The following is a 19,845-nucleotide window of genomic DNA, read 5'->3' as shown; positions in this document are numbered from 1 at the left end:
CTGAGTAGGGTTCTTCATTAGAAGAAACCTGTTCACTGTCCTCTAGACCAATAAATAAATATTAAAAAAAAGCTAAGCTATCCGATTTTGTTCTTGGCAAAACATCAAACACACACACACACACACACACACACACACACACTCAATTTCTTTACAGTCGTCTGAGACTATTATTCCTGTGACAGATAGTAACAAGCTTTAATTAATACCAGAGATAGTTAAGGTATTTAATAAAATGTTTTACCTTTTCAGAAATTAATTATCCCTTGTTCATGGAGACTGGCTTAATGTTTTATTGTGAAGATTTTATTTACAAGAGACTTCATAAAAATACAGCATATTAATTAAGAGGGTGAGCCTTAGAACAAGGATGCAATATTTTTAAGGTCTTTGGAATATGTCAAGACCCTGGTGAAGCACCAAGGAAAGTCTGTTTTATACTGTTGCTCATTAATAAGTAAGATGGACAAGAAAACATTTTAGTAACATTTTTTCAATTATTTTTCTTTCCGTATTTAATTAAATATATTAATTTGTTATTTTTGTGAGCAATCGAGTCTCACTATATATATGGAACTTACTCTGTTGCCCAGACTTGGCTGAAATCCTTGGAAATTCTGTTTTTATTCTCCAAGCGCTGGTATTACAGGTGCTACACTTACTGCCTAAGATGTACCCATCAACTTTCTTTTAGTCTTTTTGAAAAATGTTTAGTATTTATTTGATCAAATCTTTTATATTTATATTCCAAAAAGTCCTTTAGTAGTCATTGTAATAAGAACATCAAGTATTCACAAAACTGGAGATAATATCCTATTCTAATTCACCAATTATTAGCACCATTCCTCCTTTCCCCTTTCTTCTTATTTCTTTCTGCCCTCCGTTTCTTTCTGCTATGGTTTGGATACTAAATGTTTCCTTGTTTGCTTGACCCTTTGGTCTCCAGATGGTGTTACTGTTGGGAAAAGCATGAAACCTTTTGGGCATGTGGTTTAGATGACAAAATGCAGGGTCACAGGGACAGTATTTATGATTATAGGCTGGCTCGGAGTCTAGCCTGAGTTATTGCTTCCCAGTCTGCCAAGACTTAAGCAAGCAAACCCACACTCCCAACCTTGTGGACATAGCTCCTGACTTCCTCACCACAATGGACTCCATCTTCTCAGAACTGTGAGACAAAAGAAGTCCTTTCTCCCTTGAATTGCTTCTTTCACAGACACCCCACATTCCTGGCATGTACTGGTTAAAAAGTTCCTTTTTAACACTAATCTGTTCAGACATGGTTAGATATTTACAAAACAAGTCTAAATTAAAATAAAAACAAAACAAATAAACAAAAATAAAAACAGGGAAGGAGAGAGTAGTGATTGCTACCATGTGACAATATTTAATTATGGGAGAAGTTTCAAGTCCTTTTGAAGTAGATTGTTATGATTGGTGAGGAACTAGCTCCTTCGTTTCTCTGGTCCGGTGAAGACACTGAATAGCACAGTCAGTCTGAGAGGCAGGGGCCCAGTGAGGAACTTATCTTTCTAGACCTTAGGCTTGTTAGACTTCCCTTGGTTTCTGCTAAAATTCCTGCTACAGCTTGATAAGGAAGACACAGCCTTGTTATGTTATTTGAGGTTTCTTGATTTTATTCTTGCTGATGTCTGAGCTTCCATGGTCTGCTTCAGAACCCCATAACTCCTGTCCATCCTTTGCAGCTTGTTTTGCCAGAAGAGTTTCCTGCCAGTCACAGATATCTATTCTATCTATCTATCTATCTATCTATCTATCTATCTATCTATCTATCTATCTATCTATCTATCTGTAAGATAGATAGAATGTCTGTTATTTGTTTGGTTAAAGCAAACACCTCTGCCTTGGCTTGTTCAAGTCTTAATGTTTCCTATTTTTTCATCTAAGATCTTCAGCATTCTCCAAGGTCACCTAAAATAAAAACAGTGATCCTGTTTCATAATTGCAGCAAAGTCTACTTTATTATTCAGTTGTAGATTTTAGGACCTGCTTTTGAAGACCAGTACACTTGCAAAGAGAATGTGGCTAGCTGATTCTGAGTGCACTGCACAGCCAGTCTGCCTCAGCTCAGCCTCGACTCAGCCTACACGAACTCTGATGATGTCTTATGCCTGCCCTAACCAGGGGTTTATTGTTATGAGTCCAATCCATATAAATTTAAATGAATAGTACAAATCTCAAGTAAATATTTAAATATATAGAATAATACTTTGCCTCAACAGTCCCCAAACATGAAAAAGTACAGTTTGTTCTCGGGATTCCATTGTGTGTTAAGATTTTCAAGCAGGTTGCATTCTAATAGCAGAAATGAAAGCTGGCAGCTGTTCCCATGCTGTGCAGTCTCATTAGCTGAGTCAGCTAATGACATGGTTGTGCACTCAATATGGCATGCCCTACACCGCTTACCGAAGAAAATGTGGATTAAGATAGCAGTTGCCTACCTCCTGGAAACCCTACTTAAAAAAGCTTTTACACAGATACCTACTTAGTGTGTCAAGTGTTTTATGCAACTGGTTTTCAATAATTGATAAAAAGCATTTACAAAGATTCCTCAAGTGTATTTACTATATTATCTTGTTTTTTTTTTTCCTCTGCTCCCAAACCTTTTAAAACAATGAGATAAGCAGATGTTCATCTTTTCTCCATACTTCCTGTCTGAGAGGATTGCTGAGACTAAAGGGAAGAAGACAAGAAAATGAGAAATGAGCTATTGGCCTTCCAATATAGAACATGCCCATGTTCAATGAGAACAAGAGTACATATTGTCTCTATGGAGGATTAGAATCTCCACGAATGTCCCTCAAATTGATAAATTTACATTCATAATCTCAAAACCATTTTTGTAGGTGTGAGCTCAGGACAGTGCGTTTGCTGCATGGCTTACCAGTGCTCCCCAACTTTGCTATTTCCACATGACACATGTAGTTGATGGCATAGCAATTGACTGAGATTTCATTGAGAAAATCTGGTTAAATGTAATAAGTGAGGGCAGATTAGTCACTATGTTAGTAAATTAGCCTTTCAGATGAATCAGGAACCACATATCTTCAGTCAGCTTTGTGTTTTACCATTTGTTGTTCTTGTTAAAATCAGGCTATACTTGTGTTTTCATTAAATTTAATAGTAGTAGATATCAAAGTCAGGGAAAAAGTTCAACCACTGAACTCTATAGTTGCATTTTATGTGTTTATTAATATAGGATGCATGCATGTGGATAGAAGTTTTTCTCTGAGTTAAAAGACAACCCAAGGGTGTTGTTTTTCAGGTGCCAGGAAGACAAAGCCCTGGCAGAGACTCGGAACTCACTGAGTAGATTAGGTGGACTGCTCAGCGAGCTCCAGAGATCAGCTTCTCACAGCCTCACCTCAGGCCCACCACTGAGCTCCCATGTACCCTACCCAGAGATTACAAGCACAAGCTACTCAACCCAGATTTTCATGCTTAGAAAGGAAATTTACTCATTGAGCCATTTCCTCCTAGTCTCATGCTCTTTTCATATTAAACAAAGGCCTTCCAAGTTCTAAACTGTTGATCATGGTAAACACCTATGCCATGGCAAAACTGACATCAAAAAAATAGCTGAATACATGTAATATACCTTATACTTATTTTTGAACAAGTTTTTCGTTCTTGCAACTTCACTTTTTACTGTGTACATAAAATACATGGTTCTATGTTGACTCCCCATCAGAGACTTTACCTGTTGGGAGAAGTAAATGGGAGGTAGGGAGGAAGCAAGAGGTGGTTGGAGGAGAGAGGGGAGGGAAAACTGTGATTGCTGTGTAAAATGAAATAAAAAATAAATTGGAAAAATAAGAAAACATGGCTATTTGTCTTAGCAAAATTTACTTTTTAATTTATATGTATATGGGCTTCCCTATGTAAGAAGTGGAATATATGTTATATACATATTTTTCAATTAAATTTGACTGTTTTACACACACACACACACACACACACACACACACACACCCCTCCTAATTACTCTTTCTCTAACAGTCTCTTATTTCCCTCTCATCCTGGTTAAGACCTTACTCCTACCATGGTCATGAGCCCCTCTCTCAACAAGGCATTTAGGTTTTGTTTTAAGCTCAGTTGATTTAATCAGGCCTGTTTATGTGAACATTCAGGCCTGTAATGGAACTGTCCATTAGTATATAGTGGAATCATTAGTGGGTATAAAACTGAAGGAAGCAATTTACCCTTTCCCAAAAGTAATTAGTACATAGTTCCTCAGTGAGAGGTAGGGTTATCTGAGCCCTTCTTGTAGCTAGCCTTACTGTTGACAGGCTCATTTCTATGCATATTCAGAGCAGGCACCTGCAGCTGCTATGAGTTCATGATTTAAATTCCTTTGTTTTGCCAAGGAAATAGCACGTCACTGCCCTTTGCTTTTTCTTCTGGTTCTTTCTATCAACACTTCTTCAATGTCCACTGATCTTTAAAGTGGACGGTATAAATATATTATTGTAGGTTGATCACCAATACACAGTGCCATTTATAGCCATGCTTCTCTACATTCACCTCTGTTCACTGGACAAAGAAGCTTCTCTGATTAAGACTGAAAGTAGCATTTGTTTAAGAGCATAAATATAAATATTTAGAGGCAACTTGATAATAGGTCAATTTGCTAAACAACACTATTCAGTATTTCCCAAGGAGCTATGATATCTCCTGTCAAGATTTTAATTTTTTGTCATGTTTATAATACTAGACATGCATTCTTTCATTTGGAGTAAGACTCTAATTCAACCAGAGAGCAATGGGTTACCTCCAGACCAGCAGTGCCACTATTGTGCTTGGAAGGTTGGACTCATAGATCATAGAATAAGAAAAAAAAAAAAAAAACATTGATGTCCTTTTACTTCCAGCATCTGCATAGCACCTTCTAAGACCATGAAAGCTAGCCAACAGGGAGGAGTCTTCCAGCTCAGATCCAGTTTGACTTCCCCCAATACTGCATCCAAGGTGTGTAGTGTATTTAGGAATAGAGTATTACCTACTTGTGGCAGACAGCAAAGAAGAGTAGAAAGAGCTGGTATTGTTTGAATTTATGGGGTCTCTGTGATCAACAACTCATAAGAAAACATCTCCCCTTGGCATTTGATGTTTGGGTTAATAGCCCATGGCTTCTGAGAGAAATTTTGCTCAGTCATGTATATATCTATGCTATTTTCATCTGAAACAGAGTTCTGGTTATATTTCATATTAGAAACATTTAACAAACTAGTATATGTGCTTATTAACCTTTACCCTATAATGTCAAATTTATTTCTTTAAATTTTTTCCTTTGTCTGATGACTGTCATTTTCTCATCTTTATGATATGCCCTATTGAGCAAATATGCTGCTTCCTTTATTCATGGGGCTGATTAACATTGCCTGGCATTATAATAAAATAGTGGTTATATCCAAAACCTATCTTAGTCTAAAAGCAGTGGGGCCAAATCTGCCACTTTTAGTGCTATAAATATAGATGATAGATAATTGATTAACCCTTACTATTGAAAATATCACTATGTACGCCAGGCGGTGGTGGCGCATGCCTTTAATCCCAGCACTTGGGAAGCAGAGGCAGGCGGATCTCTGTGAGTTCGAGACCAGCCTGGTCTACAAGAGCTAGTTCCAGGACAGGCTCCAAAACCACAGAGAAACCTTGTCTCAAAAGAAAAGAAAATATCACTATGTATTGTTGAATGTATGTATGTATGTATGTATGTATGTATGTATGTATGTATGTACACTCTCTGTGCATTCTTTCAGAAACCACAACTGTTCATTACCCTCCATAAACTTCGAAGTCAGAACATCTTTTATTTTATAATATTCACACTGACAGACTGGTAGAAAGTATATTGTTCTGTTCTTATACTAAATGTCACTGTATAAGTTACAAATGATTGCTTACGGTGGTCAGTAATTTTCAAGATCAGTTGGAAATCCTTGTCAGTTCTGGTCTTAACTTCTTGCTTCTGTGCATAATCCATGTTTTCTATGTTGTTACTTTGCTACCAAGAATTGGCCTATTCAGAATCTTCTGAAGCTAAGAGGAAGTAAGATGTAAGCTGTACATAGGAACCAGGTAGGATGCAAGCTATACATGGGGAGACAGAGTACAGGCAATGCATTGGGGCATGAGGGCCAGGTGGGATGGAAGCTATGTATAGGAATACCAGGAAGGACAAAAGAAATATACTAGAAACTAGGAATATGTAAGATATACATGAGGATCAGGTAGGTTGCAAGCCACACACTGGCGGCCAGGCATGTTTGAAGCATTTATTAAGGGCCAAGAGGATTCAAGCTATGCAGTAAGGGCCAGATAGAATACAACCTAGGCATGGAGGTCCAGGTGGGAGGAAAGCTGTGCATTTAAGGCAGCGTAAAATGCAGGATGAGTATTAAGGGTCAAAATGGATGCAAGATAGACATTAAGGGCCAGGAAGCAAGTGTGTCATTCATTAGAGGTTCAGATAGGATACAAGCTATGTGTGAGGATCCAGTTGGTACTGCAGCATAGATCTCTCTGAAAAAAGGAGGCACAATATAAAATAGCCTTGTCCCAAGATTTTGACAATGGCTGCAGTAACAATGGCTGACATTAGAATGTCTTTTGCATGACCACTTCATCTGTACCAATACCTTGCTCTATCTTTGCCCTTTGGCTGTTGTTTAACACATTCAGGTGATCCATCAGAGTGTTTTATTTTTATTTATTTATTTATTTATTTATTTATTTATTTATTTATTTTTTGGTTTTTCGAGACAGGGTTTCTCTGTGGTTTTGGAGCCTGTCCTGGAACTAGCTCTTGTAGACCAGGCTGGTCTCGAACTCACAGAGATCCGCCTGCCTCTGCCTCCTTAGTGCTGGGATTAAAGGTGTGCGCCACCACCGCCCGGCTATCAGAGTGTTTTATAAAGACATTCTTGCTTTTTATTTAAACAAATACTTTGTTTTGTTCTTTGCGGAGGGCATATATTTATACCATAAAAAGATATAATACTCCCTTAAGCATATTCACAGATAAACTATGGAAACATGTCTGTGACTTTACTTTTATTATAGAAATTATGGTTCCTTGATGATTTCTGAAACCCTTGCCTACAAACATTTTTTGAATTTCTTAAAAAATAAAATAATCTGTGATAATGATAACTATTCATGAATTTGTGAAATATGGTATTACCTTTGAATTTTACTCAATCAATCTTTAGTACAAAAGAAAAATTATACTCAGAAACATATAAACTATATTTTTCAAATATAACTCATTATTATTCATTTACAATTTGGTTGATATTATATTTAAAATTAACAAGGATGGGTTTTAATTTATTGTAGTACATGACGAGCAACATCCAGTTGTTTCCTGGCTGAACTTCAAAGTGAAAACAATTACCCCTTCATAGATGGGGACAGTCACATCCAATGATACCCTCCCTCTTCTCTTACCCATGTAGGATCACTTCTTTTATGACAGTCAGCAGTCCCCAAGATTGGCCTGCCATTTGTCTCATCCAGTTTATAACATAAGCTCACAGATTACATTATAAATGCACAGATCTGGTGGTTCATCATATTTCCTTTATATTGACTGTCTCTAAAAAGCATTAGCATATCAATCAGAGGAGTCGATGGTATTAGTTGCTTCTTTGAGTTGTATACAAGTAAAAAGATCTCTCTGCTTTCTTCTCTTACTAAAACTAGTTGATGCTGAGGAGTAGTATGGGAAACATGTCCAGGGTCACAAAATATTGATAATCTAGTGTGTCTAGAATTGTAATGTGCGTCTTATGACCAAATCCTGGTGCTGAACAACAAAAACTTGGATTTTTATATCACAGTATTTTGTATTGTGAAACACTTCACATTTTGAAGTGAGGTGTTTTGGGAATGGTTTGCATTTTATTTAACTTATAAACAAATTGGACACTCTGGATTTTTAAATGGAGATTGGTGATGTCCATGAAGCAGGAAAGGATGATCTATAAGCTATTCTCTCCAACTGCCAAAAGCATGACCTTCAGAGTCTGATGTTGCTTCACTGTCAACCATTGTCTCTTCCCTCCCATATTGGCTTTGTCATGTCTATGACAAAAGCAGGGGGAGTTAACATTTACACAACAATATAGTCCACGTAAACTGAACATCCTTTGACATCTTCAAGTGAGCCCATTTAGACTCCTGTTGCATTTTTACTTGTTGAATTTTACTGAACTCTATAATTTAATAATTGCTTTGCTTGAAAAAATGGGAAGGAACAAAAGATTTTTGATGGAGAATACAAATAAGTTGCATTGTGACAGGCTGAGTGTTAGGGTGTCTGCATTTATAGAGAGATAATCTGAAAAATTGTTTCAATCATGTCTTTGGTTTTATAACTACAATTATGAATAATTTCAGACTTTGTGTTTTAGAAGAGAACTTATTTCCTTGCCAGCATTTAAAAATGAATTATTAGGGCTGGAGATATGGCTCAGTAGTTAAAACACAGGTTCTTCCAGAGGCTCCCGTCCTAGCACCCATATGAAGGATCACAGCTGTCTGTATAGCTCCAGTTCCAAAGAATATGATGCTCTCTTCTTGTCTCTATGAGTACCAGGCATGCACACAGTGAACAGAAATGCATGCAGGGTAAACACCGATACACATAAAATAAAATAAAAATAATTTTTAAGTAAATTATAAGCAATATATACTTAGCCTCAGAAAACTTAGGGGAAAATAAATAATAATTTGTCTATATATATATTTATTTTACTGTTTTGGAGCTTTTCAACTTTTGCATTCAAATACTAATGGGTTCTGTTCAAAAATGCTGTTCTGATAAACGTTACACCATAGCCAAGTTCTCATTATTAGAAAATTAACATATGGTTTTATAATAATTTTTAATATATTATGATTATTTTTTCTCATCATTATCCATTGATTATAAACCACTGTGTTACTATCACATTGCTCTTATGGAGAGAATTTATGGACTTTAGCTTTGGCAACTTCCTAGTCACTTGGGTAAGAACCTGGTACTCTTCAGATTGGTAACCCATGTTTGAACAGTTTTTCCATAGGTGTAGTACCATTAGAATTCCATAGGTAGTACCAAAGTGTGAAACTCTGACAATACTCCATTGAACATCTCATAAATGTGTCCAATATAATTTTATTCAAACTATGTTTCAATAATTAGAATGATTTGTCATTGTGTTTTGCACTTCTCTCTTTGACTGTAGGGTGAAGAAGGGTACCCACAAGAAGGAATTCTGGAAGACATGCCTGTGGATCCTAGCAGTGAGGCTTATGAAATGCCTTCAGAGGTAAATGGTCTATATACAGAAAACTAAGAAAAGTAGTTGAGATGTTTAATTTAGGTCATACCAAATTTGGTATCACCAAAACCCAATGGCTATCAGATCTCCCCCATATTCGGGTCTGGGAAGTTCAATCAAGAAAAGATTTCAGAGGAACTGATTTTGATCTGTGTGGGAGAGCATGGGAGATAAGATAGATCAAAATGAGACTAGAATATTCTAGCACAAGAGACTACCAGAAACAAAGGCTCATGGAAGTATCTGAGGAACAGTGAATGTACAGTTATTAATCGTGCTTAGAAAACAGAAATATTACAGATTAAAATGGAAGACATAATAAAGGTTATGGAAAAACTATAGAGCACCAAGATAACTTTGTCAGTTAAGTTTATATTTGTTTAAAACAAGACAAAACAAAACAAAAAACAGGTGTTTGAAGATGTTTCGTTTAACAGCAGAATCTTGATGTAATTGGAATTATTCTTGAGGAAGGGTACTTAATCTAGCTAGTTATGCCTACTGTTGTTGTGAGTGTTTATCCACATTTGGCCTGGAGGCTTAGGTTTTATAAGAAGGTACAGAAATCATTAAAGCTGGCCATGAAGTGGCGTTTCCTAATGGGAGAAAGAAATGCACTTTGTCTCTAAGCATTACCACCTCTGAGAACAAGAGTCTCTGAGCTCAGGAAGAAGTTCCATGCAGATGATTTTGGTGCTCACAGCTTGCAGTTCTCAATTAAGGAAACAAATCCAGAAGGCTAGGTAATTCACACTGTCGGAAGAGACCACAAATCAAATAACAGACCTGGAATTAGGCCTAATAAGCTAACCCTGACAACTCCCATAACTTATAGATGACAGGTATGAACAAACAAATAAATGTGTGTGACAGAGACGTTCCAAACACTGTTCTGAGGGTTTTATCTGGTGGGAGGTGGGCCCTTCTCTCTTGTGAAGTAGACTCTTGATAGCTGTGACTTTCACAGACAAGTCATTCTCTCTTTCTCTCTGATGATAGGAAGGGTACCAAGACTATGAGCCCGAAGCCTAAGAGGGCCTTGAGTCCCAGTGTCCTGAGATCTCCGGCCACTGTCCCATGGCGTACAAGTGCTCAGTTCCAATGTGCCCATTCATGACGTTTTCTCAAAGCTGTACAGTGTGTTTCAAAGTCTTCCATCCGCAGTGATTGACGTCCTGTACCTGCCCCTCAGCATCCCGGTGCTTCCCTCTCACTACAGTGAATACATGGTAGCAGGGTCCTGTGTGCTGTGGATCTCGTGGCTTCAAACCTAAAATGTTAGAAGAAAATTAAAACACCTAAGTGACTACCACTTATTTCTAAACCTTCACTATTTTTGTTGCTGTTCTTGAGAAGTTGTGACTTGCTATCTTATAAGAGTTTTAGGTGTCCTTAATGATTCTTTCTGTCTAAGAATGATGTATTGTGAAATTTGTTAATAATATATTTTAAAATACGTGAGCATGAAACTATGCACCTATAAATATTAATTATGAATTTTACAGTTTTGTGATGTGTTTTATTAACTTGTGTTTGTACATAAATGGTGAAATAAAATAAAATATCATCTCATTGCAAAACGACTCTTTTCCATGTTGCTTTAGTAATGAAATCGTGCTTATCAGGGACATAAAACTGGAAATGACAACTGACACAAAGAACCTGAATTTAAAGTCTTAAACGCGACCTTTAGTTCCCCAGTGTAGCTGCCCAGAGCCGGGTCTGATTAATGCTGCTGCTCTGAGTGCTGGCTGCACTGAGAAACAGTTCAGTGACACTAAAAAATGTGAGTGACAGTGACAACCTCCCCTTTACATACTCATAAGACACATTAGAATATCAAATTCCCACCCCTGAAACCACTGAACGTGGAATTTCTTGCATACCCATACCAAAAAGGCCTCAGTTAGCAGATTGGCATATATGATACCTCAGCAGTTATGGGAAGACAAAAGCAAAATGGAACAAAAAGAAATGTTGTTTTGTAAATACAGAGGCTTGAGAATTTTTTTTTTTTAGGAAAAGCTTTCCTTCAAGAAGATTAATTAATTTCCCATGAGTGTAGAAAAAAAACTTGACAATTATTGAAAACTTATTTAATCCATCTTTCTAGTTATTAAGGAGGAAAAAAGCATAGCCATGGTGAAAGCCATTTGTAGGCGGTAAAATTTCAGTAAAGAGTATTGTGGTTTATGTATGATAATGAGTACTTTGATGCATGGGGACTGACAGGAAAGGAAGGGGAAGTAGAGACCATAAAGACAGCACCACAGTTGAGAACACACAACTACAATGTGTTCAGTGGCATGTGTGCTCCGACACGGGAGAGAAGTGACAATTTTCTTATCCTTAAGCTTCCTTGAAGCTGGGGAATGATTTCTTATTAAGATGCCCTATATGTTGTTTGAGCTATCTTTTAAATCTACCAAAAACACCATCTTCCTTTAAAAAAAAGTAAATGGTCATAAATAACAGAAAAAAAATCAAATTGATATCAGTGACAAAGAGCAGTGTGGGGTGAAGGAAGAATATGTTGGACCTTCAGGGCTTCTGTTGATAGAAATTATATTATAAATCTCTCCTTCCTTAAGCAGATTCTATTAATGCATGAGCAGTTAATTATGTTTTTAAAAATGTTAATAGTTTATTTTTCACTCAGCACTTAACTAAATTCCTCAGTCCTCACAAGCCTTGACACAGTCCTGTACATGGCTCTTGTCTAAAACTTTAGCATTGAGGGTGTAAATACCAAGTCTAATTTATTTGATCTGTAAGGAGTCCACCGAGGACTACAAAGAAAGCCTTCTATAGCAGGCTTGGGAACACAATTGGTATCACACCATGCTCAAGTATATACTTTGGAATTCCAACTGTGTCATTTTCAAAAATCCCTCCTTTATTGTAAGGTGTAGGTATATTTCCTAACTTTGTAGCTACTAGTGATACAATGGAAAATATATGTACATACATACATACATACATACATACATACATACATACACACACACACTTGCTAGGAAATAGTGGCATACATCTAGTACACTTATAATCTGTTCAGAGCCAGGAGGATTATGCATTTGAGACACTGTCTCAAGAAACATATATACAGATACTTTCTACTTCCAATTCCTGGCAGAGTGCTTAAAAACTTTTGGTTTTGTGAACCATATGGTTGCTAAGGTTGCTAAGTGTGTTTTGTCTTCTAATAGATGCCCTATGTCCCTTGTTTAGATACAGCTCTTGATGTTAGGAATTTTCTGACTCTAGTTTTGATGAAGCACACTTTGGCATCTGAAGATGACTGGTATATAAGAGAGAAAGTAATATATTAGTAATATATTTTCCCCTATTCACAACAAAGATGGCAGATGATATCCCTGTAACAAAGATGGGCAAAATGAAGAGCAAACATATCTAAGGAAAGTTTGATGACATATGAGTTCTCAGGAATCGAAGACCATAATACAGGCAACTGTTTTTCATGGTTGAGTTTTGTGTGAGTTCCATACAGTTGTACGGAACAATGGTTAAATAAAAATGTGATATAATATAGTGGCGATATTCTGGGGGTGGGATCCTTTTTGTATTCTTCTTGCTTCTGTTGGCATGCCTTCCTTTGGAAGCAGGTGCCTGTTATTTGGATGTCTTCAAACAGGGAAATGTCAGAAAGAGAGAAGAAAGGGGAGAAAAAGAGAGAGGGACACACACACACGCACACAGACACACACACACACACACACACACACAGAGAGAGAGAGAGAGAGAGAGAGAGAGAGAGAGAGAGAGAGAGAGAGAGAGAGACTTTTGTGATTCTGAAACTTTCTGTTTCCTTCTGCTTAAATTACACACCATGCCTAAGAGTCATATTTCAAGACATGTGTGCTGAGTCCTGGCCTTCTTCACCAGAAAGGCCAAACAATGTTTAGAAACTTGAAACTTTCAGAGCCTATTCCAGTACTGCAGGAAAGGAAAAGCTCTAGACTTGTCTGCAGCATTTCTTTGTAAAAGTCTCTAAAAGCCATGGCTCAGAAAACTACTGGGCAAGTAAGCACCCAGAGATGGCCTGAAGGTTTAGAACACCAACCCTACACCTGGCCCTTTGCATTTCCTCTATCATGTTGCTCCTGGGTTGTTTCTTTTGCTATAAGCTGATGATATACTGGATAAATTGTGAACTGCTCATGAAAATTATCAGAACTAAGCAGAGAATCTAGAAAACATCCAATTACAAGAAGTTGGGAGTAACTTGAAGACCTCACATTAGCTACTGGCATCTGAAGTTGGAGACAGTTTTGTGGTACTCAACACTTTGTGCAGAGAAAAACCCATCCCAAGGAATAAAATATATCTTCTAACTATGAACTTAACACACCAGCCCTGGCCTTGAGCTAGGGAAGCTGTATTCTAATGCAGTGTGAGCTCATCCACTTTGTTCTTTCTGCCTTGGGCAGCACAACAGAGCTGGGCTCGCATGACCATGCTAGCCCTGTCCTTGGATTTGAATATACCTTAAGAAAACATTCTTTCCCCATTGTAGATGGAAAAACTCTGGTTCTAATATATAATTTTAGGTCACTTAATTCTCAAAACAACACAATCCAATTTTCTGTTTCATTTATTACATGAGTGAACATAAGCATCTACAGGAGAAGGAGTTTGTTCAAGGTTATCTCCTCAGTAAGTGGAAGATCCTGGAGTCCCAGCCTTTACAATGTTGCTCAGAGTAAGAATATGCAACTTTATAAGAGAAATTGCTAGAAGCCTAAGCAGTGGTGTGGACTCTACTTTTCCAGGTACAATTACTAGGTTGTTTATTTCTACTTTCCTTCAGGTGTCTGTGTGCTATGAGAGTTCCGTGTCTGGAGATATATTTCTGATCCTAAGAATACTACTCATCCCTTGAGAGATATTTTATCATAATTAAATGATTCTAATCATTTATTGTCAATAGAATGAAAACATAGATGTAATAGTAACACCAGTCTAAAATAAAGCAAGCTTTGTCACTTACCCACTGGTACTTGGTTTCTGCCAAATGGCCAAAGAAATATGTAAATTCATTCATAAGTACGACTTTTAATTATGTTTATTTATCAGTAAAATATCTTAATATAAAAACATATAGTAAGGGAGTGAACGAAAAATCTCCATTGGTAAATGATATTGACACCTTAATATTTTGTGATAAGCTTTTATTTTCTAGTTGTATTTTTGATACAGTGAGGCCATATTTTATGCTTTGTCTAAGCCTAAATTTGAAAGACCATAATATAAGAAACAGATAAAGCATCAGAACTTTTTATAGGTGGCTTTGCTTTCAATAACCCCAGTATACTCATCTAATATCTCCTTTTCTTTGATGTTCCTATGGTAGCTGTGATTATTTTAAATGATATAATAGAAACAGTTAAAACCATTTCTTCAAAAAGTTCTAGTTTAACTCTATAGTATGAATGAATAATACAGTTCAGCTTTAAAATTATCCAGGATTACATAGGACATTTCAAAACGCTGATCTTGCAGCTATAGAATAATATCCTGGGTTGGCTTCTCTTGTGATCCTTATGAAAATATATCCTTGGATTCCCTCAAAGGTCAGTGACCAGAAATTCCCACTGTTTCTATGGCAACACAGCAAGATATGGTGCCTTGGAAATTTGTCTCATTTTAATTATGTTCATCCAAGCCTTTTTAACTGCTTTGTAGAGGTAAATAAATAACAGGCTCATATCTTGAGAGGAGCTAGATGACCCATGTCCATAAATATAAAAGTAATGCAGGGATACAAAAAAGTCAAATCTAAGCAAATATAGTAGCAAATCTATGTGCTTATCTTAGGAAGGATATAATATTCTTGATGTAGAAAAGACAGTGATGTATGCTTGGGGAGGCTAGCTAGAAAAATATTGAAAATGGTCTCCAAAAAAACCATGGAATAATGACTAATTTACATTACTTTGAGCAAGTTCCTTTAAACCCAGATGGGTACCTCTCTTTATCTGCCAAAAAAATGCATATGGTAATCATAGTACTCCAAACCACTACTGTGCAAAAAATAAATATTAAGTAGAATTCTTTAGATTATTCCTGGTTTATAGTAAATGATCAATGAGCCAATGTTGCTATTATTAATTAGAATATGTTATATATTTAAAACTATGTAAGAATGATGTCAGATACACTCTGTTATGTAATTTGTATATACGTGCTCTTAACATAAAATACCTAACAGGATTTAGATGATGCTGAAATTGTCTTGGAGACAAGGGCCAGAAGCTATTACCTAGGGGCAGTTGGAACATTTTAATAGTTTAGGAAATAGCAGTGCTCCCTTATATAAAATTAACTGAATATTAATAAGCTAACAGAATAATTATAAACTACTGGGAGATGAATATGTGTCTTATCCATAAACAATATGTTTATCTTTAGATTCAACTATACTCACCATGACACTTAGCTTCTCAACCAGATAAGATTATAGACTGATAGAAAGAGGGGTAAATATATACATATAGGTATTCGTCTTTAGTGTGTTTTAGATTAGAGTTCTGGTCATCATGGTAAAAAGATAAATAGCATGGTAAAAATATAAAACCTAGATCTAAAACTCATTGATCTGTCAACTAGAGAAAAATAACTTTAAAATTCAGACAGGAATGTCCATCAGATTCCTAAGTCTAATCCATTTTTCATCTTCACCCATATTCTTCCTATTGGGTTAAATTTTGACCCAATAGAAGTTAATGTTTATGTGCAGCTCCTACATTATCCAAGAAACAGCTGAGATGACAGTAGGTGTGTTTTCAGGGAAGGTACTGCTTGTTTTTCTTTATTTTTGGTTGTTGCAGCCTGCTAGGAGAAAGTGACAGATGAGGTACTTTCTGTAGCAGGTGCGTGTGAACCTCCCTGAGGGGTAGTGTTAGAAGTCGGTGAGTAGGACAATTTGAACTTGGCATTTAACACTCTGGACACTCACACTTTTTCACAGCCTCGGGAACTAAGAATAAACAGAACATTGTTATTCGATGCTATAACTCCTAGAAAAGCTAACTCTTAAAAATAATCTTTAAATACAGAGTCTGTCTGTTGTACATGACCTCATCTAGTTCTCTGTGGAAATGGTAGGGCTAGTCTTGAGAGGCTGCCAAGTATTTGTAATTCAGCAGGACTGGCTCCTGCTGTTGAAGATGGAGTGCCATGTCAAATGATGAGAAACTGTCAAGTGCTGCTGGCAGATGTCCCAAGCCACCAGCCTTGAGAGACCTTAGCAACCTACAAAGTAATTTCTCTGAGGCTATTACCCAAGCATGATGAACAAAATGGAAATTACAAAGTAATGCATTCCCTACAACCTTAAAGATCTTCACTAAGCTTAGCAAAGATACAAGAACTAATGCCTGTGTTAAAGTTTGCTTATAATGGATTTTAGGTTAGTAATCACAGCTTCTTCAGCAGAAATGTACTGGTGGATACTTGATGCAATTCTGAGGAGACTATCATATCAAAGCTGTGTCTCAGGAGAGCTCTTCCCATTCATATTATGATGGTTGTCTTGCCACTGTCTGTGCTGACAGAAATGCCGTGCTTTGCTTGCTTCCTGCAGACCTAGTTCCAAACCATTAGAAATATCTTTGGGTCATCGTTTTCATGACAATTCCTGAGTGAATTAGAAACAAGTTCCCCCGCCTCCAGAGTAATTCTTCTTGAAATAACAACAATTTCTACTTCTCTTTTTATAGATGATAAAGTCTATTGACAGTTTTTAATTGACTTGAGTTCTTGAAGCAGTTCCTCAGCTGACAAACTTCTCCAGCCCACTCCTACTCCCACCCATCTCAGCTTAACACAGACCATCTGTCATCCTGCATATTTAATTATGTAGTGTATTAAGAACAGATATGTTCATATCTGATATTTAACATGTAATATGTGCGTAACATTTTCAACAGCTGAATGCTAATTTTATATATGTATTCAATTTGTTGCCAAATAATACTCTGCCCACATTTGAGCAAACAACTATCACCAAAAACCAGACACAAAGCTTTACATTGGATTGTGAAACAATGCTGGCTTTTTTAATACAAAAGATTCTAAATAATAGAACAATGTAACTAAAGAATGTAGTATATACTAATTAATCAAATTCTATTATTAACATACCTCTATTTTAAGACATGACACAATCAGACAGCACCCTTCTGAATTATACTTTTTATTAGTCAAACACATCTTAATAACCAGGATTTTTTTTCCTGAAGAAGAAATTCTAGCCGTCCCCAGGCTTACTCATAGCAAAGGATTTGAATCAACTCTACTTTTCTACCACTTTAGTCTAGGAATTCAAATGGACAGGTATATTTCAGATAGTAAGTTGTGCTATATATCCAACAGCAGTTATCCCAGTCCCAAGTGCCACCATAGTGACAGAACTAAAAGCACTACAACACTTTTCTATAAGAGGGCCCAGAGGAGTGATCTGTATATGACGTCAAGGCATGGTAACTGTACTACAATACAGAGGTATTGACAGTATGAATCATTCTGGGAGGAAAAGCCTTGTATTGACTTGTCTTTGGAGAAAAGGAAATGTCAAGGAAGAGAATAGGTGTAGTAGGAGGCCACTTGTTTGTTCCCAGTTGTTCAGTCCCAAAATAATCACACAGAAACCATATTATTTGCAATACAGTTGGGCCAATAGCTTAAGCATATATCTGGCTAATTTATATCTTAGATTAGCCCATCCCCATTAATCTGTGTACAGACAAAAGTCTATGACTTACCTGGTAAAGTTCTGGTCTCTGCCTCTGGCAGGGCTACATGACTTCCCACTTACTCCACCTTCTTTCTCCCAGCATTAAGTTTTGTTTCCCTGCCTAGTTCTACTCTGTGCTATCAACAGGCCAAGGTAGTTTCTTTATTCATTAACCAATAAATGCAACACATATACAAAGGACTTCCTATATCATTTCCCCTTTTCTGTTTAAATCAAAAGGAAGGTTTTAACTTTAACATAGTAAAACTACATATAACAAAACAGGTATCAAGCAAGAATTACAGTTACAACATTTATACCTTTGATAAATATCTTTTATAAATATTTTGTCATAACTAAGGAAAACTATAATTATAACTATTATTCTACTCCTTCAAAGATTCCAGAAGAATAAAATATTACTGAAGTAAATAGGAAGTACATTGTAAGCAACTTCCAAAACTCTACAATTGACAGAGACATCTCTCTGCCTCGACAGTCACCCACAATTTTTCTGTATCATTGGAGCATCCATCTTTAGCCTATAGGCCCATAGTATCCAGCAGACTTTTCCATGAAGCAGGAAATTTCAAAGACAGTTTTGCCTATATTGGATGTTTGTCACTCACTTTCTTCTGTATCCTGCAGAATGTCTGGCAGACTTTTTTATGAATCAGGAACCCCAAAAGACCTTCTAATTTTTAGGCAAGTTCAACATTCATCTGTTCACGGATTCCACATGTCCAGCTCATACAGCATAATATCAAGCAGTCCAGGCAAGAACAGTTTCTTGCCCAAATGGCTAACTAATGCCATAAGGAGCTTCTTGGATGCCCATTCTCCTCTCAAAGCAATTGGTGTTGCCAGGAACAGATGTGTCTCATTGTCATGAAAAGTCCTGAGTTCTTAAAACATTTTAAATGCCATATTCTGAAGGTCTTTGAAAAATTTAAAGAATATCTAACTAAAATATATCTCTGTATATCTAGAAAACCTAACTAATACAACTACAAGCTTGACTATTACAGATGACTATCTACTAACCTGTATTTCTTAATTATACATTACATTTTTAAGTGAACTGTACAATCACAATACCTTAATCAAGAGCAGAAATACACATCAATAGACCAAGATTCATACCAATGCAAATTATTCATATATCTATATCATATCCCCTTTAAATATAAACAAACATTTATAAACAATATTTGAGAATTTGGGCATAGTTCTCTCCAACCTGCTTTACCCTTTTTGTTGGGTGAAGTAATTTTGGGGGATGTTCACAGAAACCTCTTCAGGGCTCTTGGTCCATAAAACCACATTAGTCTGGAAGGATTTAGCAGACTCTTATCCTCTGTGGAAACAAAAGAAGAACCTCTCTTCCAAAGCAACAAATCCTTAGACCCAAATTTAGAAGTCAAAATGCCTTTAGAACATAGATGTTTGTTTAGCTTAGCAGTCTCCTGAATCAAATGTCTCTCTGCAGTCAAAAAATTCAAAGAAAACATAATAATATACATAATCCAATTTCTCACTGTATATTCCATCTTTAAGTAACTTATTTTTCTTTATTCTTTTACTTTTTCTACAAGTTTACTCTATCCCTTTAAGGACTTTTGTTTTATTTTTTAAAATCCATTTAATTTTTTTTAACTCTCTATACTCTTTTTCTCCTCTCTCCCAAGCCGACATACATTTATCCAACATTGTGATCCTTTTCGAGATCTTTTTTAA

The 19,845-nt window shown here is 36.4% G+C and overlaps 1 protein-coding gene across 2 annotated transcripts in view; it reads left to right on the top strand.

Moving 5' to 3' along the window:
- Positions 1–10,814, top strand: part of Snca (synuclein alpha) — a 96,328-nt gene extending 85,514 nt beyond the window's left edge. For both annotated transcript variants that reach the window (XM_050162336.1, XM_050162335.1), the window contains exons 5-6: positions 9,255–9,338; positions 10,350–10,814. In XM_050162336.1, coding sequence (XP_050018293.1) covers positions 9,255–9,338; positions 10,350–10,382 — 117 coding nt within the window. In that variant the 3' untranslated portion in view covers positions 10,383–10,814. The remainder of the gene's footprint in view (positions 1–9,254; positions 9,339–10,349) is intronic.
- The last annotated feature ends 9,031 nt before the right edge of the window (positions 10,815–19,845 follow it).

Source organism: Alexandromys fortis, unplaced genomic scaffold (genome assembly GCF_014885135.2).
Source record: "Alexandromys fortis isolate MF-2015 unplaced genomic scaffold, M_Fortis_MF-2015_v1.1 scaffold_117, whole genome shotgun sequence".
In the NCBI taxonomy this organism is placed as follows: Eukaryota; Metazoa; Chordata; class Mammalia; order Rodentia; family Cricetidae; genus Alexandromys; species Alexandromys fortis.
Note: the sequence above shows the minus strand (reverse complement) of the source record. Positions and strands in the feature narration are given on the sequence as shown.